The 8671-nt window shown below is 39.7% G+C and overlaps 1 protein-coding gene across 1 annotated transcript; it reads right to left on the reverse strand.

Moving 5' to 3' along the window:
* Positions 1-3693: 3693 nt before the first annotated feature.
* LOC149151354 (uncharacterized) lies at positions 3694-4116 on the reverse strand. Its single transcript, XM_089443134.1, has one exon. The coding sequence runs from the start codon at positions 4114-4116 to the stop codon at positions 3694-3696; it is 423 nt and encodes a 140-aa protein (XP_089299260.1).
* Positions 4117-8671: the final 4555 nt, after the last annotated feature.

The raw sequence follows: 8671 nt of genomic DNA on the forward strand, positions 1-8671 counted from the left end.
ATGTATTCTTTTGCATAACTAAGCAAAATGCATGCATAACAATATGTATAAACATAGATACAAAAGACTTTTCCAAATCGTCTTCTCATTTATTAAGATGGATCTTTCAATACATACACTTCTTTGACCTATGCACCCAACTGCAAGTGCTCTGTGCACTCAACTGCAAACTCTTCCATGCCTTCGTGCACTCAGCTATGGAGCCTTCCCTTAAGGCCCAAAATATAGATTAAAGACAAAAAATATGACTAATTCATCTATGACTTAGCTATCCTTGACAAAGTATTACATCTCCTTATATAGATTCCATTATTACAAAACTATGGTCCACATACTACGGATCCAACAAAACAATGAACTAACACTCAATGCCCATTAAAAAATAAAGGGTTTTGACCCACCCCAAAACCCCTAGACACTGCGTGATGAATAGAACTTTGCAGGCTTCATGTTCTCCTCTCCTCAACATGCGGAGTCTTTGACGAAAATTGGACCAATTTGGGTTGTGACCAACAGGCCCCCAACACTCACATGTGACTTGTCCCGAGTCAGTCAAGTACGATGCCCTTGATCTTCGTTGTAATGCCATTGTAGATTTCATTGTACTACTGGATTATTTCTGCTTCTTTTTTCTCCTCTTGGCGCACCTCCTCCAACAATGCCTCTATAGTTGGACCAAAAGTCTTCTTCAGTACTTATTTCTCCCTTTTCTTTAACTCCTTGAGCCTTCCATCCACTACCTACGAAAGTTGGAGGGCCTCATCCTGCCATGACTGATTCCTCTCTTGCAAGATCTGCTCCTTCCTCCGAAGATATTCTATTTATTTCTGGAGGTTCTTTCCTTCAATAATCTTTGTAAGCCTCTACGAGACTAGTAGGGTCTTTGCAGTTACCGTGATCTATTCCCGTAACTTTTGCTTCACCTGTAACTCCTCGATCTTCTGAATATTTGGATTCTCTTGTAGTGAGGCCCAAATTTTCATAGTTTCATCCAGTAGCTTCCCACATTCCACCACTGTGTTGGAGATTCCTTTTAGTGTAGAATTTAAATCCTTCTCCCTCTGCTCCAATACTTCTAGTGGCGTGGTTGGTTGCAACCTTATTTGTAGCTCAGAAATCTTCACTTCATATTCAAATTTCATATTCACGATATTATTCTTTGATTCCTTTATTGCGAGGGAGAGCTTCACAACATTATCTACTAGTGGCTCCTCTTCACAAACCTTCACGTCCGGAACTGTGTTACAAGTGCCTGCAATGGATTTTTCCAGTCACTGTTGCTGCTACCATACCTCATCTCTTTTCTTAGCCAACTACTCTAAATCCTTTTTTAATGAATCTTTCTCCTTTTCCACCTGACTGGTTAACAATGAAGTTCAGTTTTCCCACTCCTGCAGCTCAGTTGTTATGCTTTGGTGGAATTCATGCAATACCTAAATTGGCAGCACCATAATGTTCATGTTGACACTACTCCAAGCTTTATCTCATTCTGTGTCCTCTGGTACTTAGAACTGTAGTGCTCTAGCTAACACCTGTAAAATACTAACGACGAATGTTATCTCTATTTGTCGCTCTACCTATAGTGGTTGAGTCGTCTGTTATGGTTGTCTCACTGTCTGTGGTAGTGCCTTCAATTTTGCGATACTTTGTTGGACCTCAGCCAAGATCAATCTATAGCAATCGTCAATTCTATCACAAGTCTCTAATGTTACCTCCTGGACCTTCTCCCCAATCTCTTGATATCCCCATCAATGAGGACAAGTTGTATAGCACCCCTAGATTTGTTTTCCTTCTGCTTTTTCCTCATGCCTGACATGGTTTTTGTAGGTACCCTCATTTTAATGATGAATGGTGACTCCTCTGATACTCCTTCATCATTGAGGCATTCTTGAGTACCATTTTCTTGTTCTGGCTCTATCTCTTTCGTGCCTTGTTCTTTTTCTATATTCTTTCCACTCAGAGCTGCATCCTGTGGAGTACCCTTCCCCGTTCCAATCTCTTTGTTGGTTGGAGTCATCCACTATGTTGACTAGTGTTGTAATACTATGAGTATGTCATCCTCAATCGTTAAAAATGGCAATGGGTTCCATGTCCTCATCGGGTCCCTCCTTGCCTTCACATAGACTCGATGGAAGTCTACTTTAAATTTAGTGATGTTATAGTATTTCCTATACAGACTAGGTAACGGCCTTGGGTTTTGATTCACCACTATGTGTAAATCCATTGACAATAGTATGAAGAAAATCCTATTTTCCATCACACGAGACGACTCATTAGTATGCCACGGGGAAGCATACCTCACGGCTTCACAAACATTTTCTTCGACGAGAGGAAACTGTGAGTCCTCCGGCTCCCTCCATGTAATTAGCGCGATGATGATGATTAACCATATGTAATGAAATTTCTTCCCCTCCTCCTGACATTGCCTTGTCCTGATTCTTGCCCACAAACTCTTATGTGGGGTCTTCTCCTTGGTGAGGCAGTCCTGTAATCCTTCTGATCAACATTTCGTCAATCGGGATCCTCGTCCCCATACAGAGGCATCCATCATGTACTAATGCGAGGAGCTATCACACACATTCTATACAAGATGTGATTCTAGCGAAGTGTGTCACTTTTAGCATATTTAACAAGCCTTCTCTCTGCAATCCTGCAGCCCACTAGTGTGTCTCTAACATTGTGACTCCACTTTCTGGGTAATATACCTGTTGCAGGTATCTTCTCGACTCAAAGTATGGTATTTTCTCTGACACTTCATCGTCAAAATCAGCTGTGGGATCTTCCCCAACACTTCATCATCAAATGCCACTTCCTCTAGTAGAAATCGAGTGAATGTGCCAAACTTCGCATCTTTTGGGTCCTTGATTGGCTTAGCACTCGGTTTTCTTAGTGGCATGTAAGGTAGGAGAACAGAGGGAATTTTTGCGCCCTCTACCTCCATCTGGTGCGATCATCCTCTTCCTCACTGTCATGAATCTCCTGTGGTTCCTTCTGCTGGATTGGTTTCTTCCCCTTCTGCGCAGGTTTCTTCCCCTTGTCCTCCTTGTTCTTTTTTCGCACTTCCTTCTATGTCTTCTTCCTCAGAGATTTCCTAAGTTCTATCCTAGAGACCTTAGCTGGCCTCTTTTCTTGTTTCTTCTATGGTTGTGCTTCTGTGGGTACCTTCTTTCGCGACGACCTCACACGCCTTGGGGACATGGGTACAATCATTGCTGCATTTTTTCTGGCCTGTGCTTCCATAATACCTGCTAATCCTTTCTCTGCAAATGCTCTAGCAAGTTCTTCAAAGCTTCTCTTAGACATATAGTGGATTACTTATCTCACACTTAGTTGCAAGTTCTCAAACTGATTTATTCAAATATAAAAGTGTAAAATGTGGTGTGGGTTATGGTTTTTATAACGGATTTGAATTTCCAACCCCATGATTGGCTAAGATCTTGCTCATTTAATGCATGTATGGTGCTAAATTCAGTTAGTTATGCCTCATAAATGCATTTCTCCAGCCCCCTTTAACAACAACTTCATTTTAATGGTATCTTTTTCCTTCCAACGGTCGTATTTCTGGCCAACTTCGATGAACCTTCCCTTGTGGAGTAGTCATCCTTTCTTCATCACAGTTCCTTCAAACTTTTTCATACTCATGAGTATTGCACAATAATCTCCCTTTGGAAAAGTCCCTTTCTGTAAAGTAGTTTATAGTAGTTTATAGTGTGAAGTTCCAGGGATAGAATCGTCCCTGTATAATTTCAATCTGCTACCATTCACTTGTCCTGGAACCAACTGACCATTTAAATTCACGAGTTGAACTACACCACCATTAGATATGTGCTTAATGATATATGGTCCTAGCCAATGAGTCTTAAATTTTCCTGGGAACTTCGCAAATTTTCTGTCATATAATAGTAAAAGATCTCCTTCCCAAAATGTCTTATTCTTGATGTGTCTGTCATGCCAAGCTTTCTCCCTTACTTTCTGCACTTGTTGATGGAACCCTGCTATGAACCTGTCTTCTTCTAGAGATAGTAACTGCGACATCCTTTCCTTCATAATGTCAGGGTCTTCCATATCTGTGAACACTGCAATCCTCAAACTTCGCACAATGTACTCCATAGGCATAATTGCCTCTTGCCCATATACCAACCTAAAAGGTATCTTCCCTATCAATTTCTTGCATGTTTTCCTGTATGCCCACAACACCGTTGGAATCCTCAAATCACAGTCACCTATGTTCACATTGCATACCTTCATCAATGCATTCTTCAGAATCTTATTGAAAGCTTCCACTATTCCATTTGCCTGAGGACGATAAGGAGTGATATTCTAGTGGTAAACCATAAATTCTTCAGTTAATGCTTCAATGGTCTTATTCAAGAAGTGTGTCCCTTGGTCACTCATCAAAATCCTTGGGAAGCCAAATCCAGACAGTATATATTCAAAGATGAATTTCACAGTAATTTTTGCGCTGCAATCCTTCACTGGTTGTGCTTCGGCCCATCTTGTCATATAATCAGTTGTGGTGATTATATACCTCGAACCAGTGCTTTTCCCAAGTGGACTGATAGGTCCAACAAATTCAATAGCCCATTTGTCCAAAGCCTACAAAGTTACTTGTGGTACATCACACGCTTGGCCGAATTCTTTTGCATCCTTATGCACTATGGGCCACCATAACCTAGCTCTAAAGATCTTCTGTGTGGTGGCCTTTCCTGCATAATATCCACCTGCGACTCCTCTATGAGCTTCTATCAGAATACACTGTCTTTCATGTTCAGGGACGTATCTACACAGTATTTCATCAAGCCCCATTTTGTACAAGTGTCCAACAATCAATAAGAGATCAACTACTCTAACTACCAACTCCTTCTTTTGCTTCATAGTGTACTCTGCGAGCACCATTCCTGTAGCCAGAAACTAAATAATATCCAAGAAGTGATCATTTATGACTTTGATTGCGAATAAATATGCATTAGGTAGGTTATCTTCAATACTTTTGGTTTCTTCTCCTGTCTCTATCCTTGATAGATGATCAGGCCCGACATTCAATCTTCTTGGCTTCACTACAACCTCAAAGTCATACTCCTGGAACAATAACAACCATCAACAATTTTTTCCTCCTAAAAGCTTATTCACCAAATATTTCAGCGTGGAGTGATCGGTGAACATCTTGAAATGTGCTCCCAACAAATAGTGCCTGAACTTCTGTAATGCATATACCATAGCTAACCCCTCTCTTTCTGTTGTGCTATAGTTCTTCTCTGCCTTGGAATTTTTCTTCTTACAAATTCTATGGGGTGATCAATCTCTCCTGCTCCTAGCTACGCTAGTACTATACCCAATGTTATGCAAGATGCAACAAAATGTACATGAAACTCCTTATTCCAGTCCAGGAAAACCAGAATAGGCGCAGTCACCATCTTCTCTTTCAGTACATCCAAACTTTTTTTCCACTCTTTGCTCCACTGAAATTTCACGACTTTCTTTAATAATTTCTCCATCGACGCAGTTATCTGTGCATACCCCTTTATAAAATTTCTGTAATAACCAATGTGTCCTAGTGTCGTGCGCAGTTGTCTCACTGTTTTCGGTGCTAGAAAGTTCACAATAACTATGATATTCACGGGATCCATCATTAATCCCCGCTTACAAACTACATGTCCCAACAATATACCAAATGGTGCACATAAGATACACTTTTTCAAGTTCAATGATATCTGGTACTTCCTACATGTATCTAACATCAACCTCAAGCTCGCCACATGCTTCTTCAACATCCCAAAGACTGTCCAATCGTCAAAGTAAACTTCCAAAAAATTGTGTATATATTCTTTGAACGCTGCAACTACAACTCTAGAAAAAATGGTAGAAGCATTCTTCAAACCAAAAGGCATCACTGTGTACTAGTAAGAGCCCCATTATGTAGCAAAGGTTGTCTTATGTCTATCTTCTAGTGCAATGTTGATCTGATGGTACCCTGAAAAGACATCTATGAAAGAATAGGCCTCCTATCCTCCTACATTGTCTAATACTTCATCTATAAATGGTGTAGGGAAGGGGTCATGTTGGCATGCATCATTCAATTTTCTCAAGTCCACACAAATTCTAATTTCCCATTTTTCCTTCTTTTCCTTAACGACCATGGGACTCACCCATTCAGACTCTTCGATAGGTTCAATGATTGTGGCTGCTATCATCTTGTCTAATTCTTCCTTCACCTTTTCCTTGTATTTTGGATTCAGTCTATAAGGTATTTGCATGAAAAGCTTAACATCAAGTTTTAGAGGAATCTTCACAACTCCCAACTCTCCTACTATGCCCTTCATATCTAAGAACTTAGTTGGAAACAACTCCTGGTACTCATGCAAAAGATTTGTTATCTTGTTGACTGTGCCTTTAACTTAGTAATATCCTATTGTTGCAAAATATGGCTCATCTTCTGACCCTATATTCACCTTCTTTGTATTTAATGGCTTCATTATATGAGGCATCTCTACTTCAGGTCCATTCACTTCATGGTGACCTTCAGATTCTGCGATGTTGATATTGCGAGCGTCTTCCTCCTCTTCTGTAGTGATATTGTAGCATTCCATTATATTATGCAACTGTGTGGCTCAATCATGTTTCCATGTACATGAAACTTCGTTTTCAAAAATCTTCTTCTTAACTATCGGAAGGGCTGCATCTATATGTGGACAATCATCTTCAAAACGAAATTTCATTATAAATTCATCAACCATCTCTGCCCAACTTGCAGTACCATGTCACAGCTCTGTTTCCAAATACCAATTCTGAGGAATTGTCTCCTAGGTATGGATGAAGCCATGCACCCATTCTTCTCGTGAAATTTCTTCCCGTGTTGTCATATATAGCTGTATGTGTTCTCTAGGATTAGTTTAACCATCATACTTATTTGCGAGTCTTGTTTCTACTTGACTAAACCTTACCCACATCAATCTTCGACATTGTTGCCAATATCCTATATTCTTCTTATGTGTACCCACCATCTAGCAAGAGTAGCTCTTAGGGCTAGATCCAAACTAAAAACCTCTGACATATTGGAGCCTATCTTTCATAATCTCTAAATAAAGTATCGACATTACCCAAACCATCGTAAAAAGGTAAATCACATACCTCTACTATCATAGAACATACTACTTTAGTGATCCTTGCACATCGCCTTGTAGATACTTCATGTAACCTATTTTTCCAGTTTTCTAATTCTTCTTCTGAATCTGAAGTGCAGGAATTGTCTTGCTCCCAACCCAATTTTCCATCTGCAATAGGGTTGATCCATTCTTCTCCTTTTGTTGTTATCTAGTAAATGTTGTCAATGTCGTCTGTGTTATACTCCTCTTTAACAAGTTCAATATACCTCGCTCCTTCTGATGGATCTAATGGAAAAATGACTCTCACATTTTTGCTTTCAAATATCATTTTCCTTTTCTTCAAGTTAATTATAGCCATGTTAGAAAATTCCCAATCCAATCCAAGCAACACATGATAGGGATTACTATCATCCACAATTTCGATCACTTCAAAATCAGTAGTAGTACACACTCCATCAATGTCTACCATGATACCTGAAAACCTTCCAAGAGGAACAATCTTCTGTTGGTTCACCATCTTCAGATGGTTCAGTGACCATTGAAACTTCAGCTTATCCATCAATTCCCAAGTCTACTTCGACAATATCTTGGCATCAGACCCTAAATCTAGGATAACCTAATCCATATCGTATTCTCCAATATGTGCAGTAAGCCTCATTTTTTTCCTAGGCCTATTTTCGTGTCAATGTAGGTTGTTTACTACATGCATCTCACTCTGTGGTACTTCCTTAGAAGCACAAGAGTATATCAATTCCTACAAACCTTCTACAAGTTCCTGGTTTCTTAACAACTTCATGCAAGTTTGCATAAAAGACTTCAAAATATCCAAATCCACATCTTGTGTCACAGCTGGTACTATCTCGCATTTATTCTTCTGTGTTGGCTGCACCATAGAGGTAGAAGTTCCATCATCCATAAATCTTTGCCTCACCTCCATGAATACTTTCTTTTCCTTCTGAATATCAAATGCAGGGGATTTTTTAGTAGTTTTTCTTACCCATGTATCTTCAGCTTCCTTTTTCCCATCAAATTTATCATCTCCAGTTGCAGTTTCGGTTCTTGTTACAATTTTGATGCACGGTTCATCCTCACTTGGCTCAACGGTCATCATTTGACGATTTTTTGTGGGATTTTGGTTTCTTTTCTCTTGCATCTTCATGATAAGAATGGGACATTCTTCTATCACGTGATCAAAAGTCTTACAGTAGTTGCAGGTTGCTGTAGGGTTATGATAGTCTCTTGTGAAGTTTCCTGCGTGTCCACAGTTATAACATATAATATGGCCATGTCCTTAACCAACCCCTCTCCTCTTCCTCATCCTCGTCCTTGGAAACCTCCTCAACCAGCATGTTGGCTTCACTCCTTATGTGTATGTCCTTAATCTTGCAGTCTATAAGCATCGGTAGTGCACTCCATCATCAAGTCATAACTTCAACAATTTATCTCATCATTGCCTACTAATTTACAAAAGTTGCAAAACAATTGCTTTGGGGTATGTATGTACTTATTAATAAATATAAATATTTAGAGCGATGTTGGCATATCATTCTACAAATCTTGCACCACAA

Source organism: Pinus tabuliformis, chromosome 9, assembly GCF_031772625.1.
Source record: "Pinus tabuliformis cultivar Carrire ecotype Pingquan chromosome 9, CPIR1, whole genome shotgun sequence".
Classification (NCBI taxonomy): domain Eukaryota; kingdom Viridiplantae; phylum Streptophyta; class Pinopsida; order Pinales; family Pinaceae; genus Pinus; species Pinus tabuliformis.

Bases quoted from the DNA above. Each gene is read 5' to 3' on its own strand.
- LOC149151354 (XM_089443134.1), bottom strand. From the start codon at position 4,116: ATGCCTATGGAGTACATTGTGCGAAGTTTGAGGATTGCAGTGTTCACA.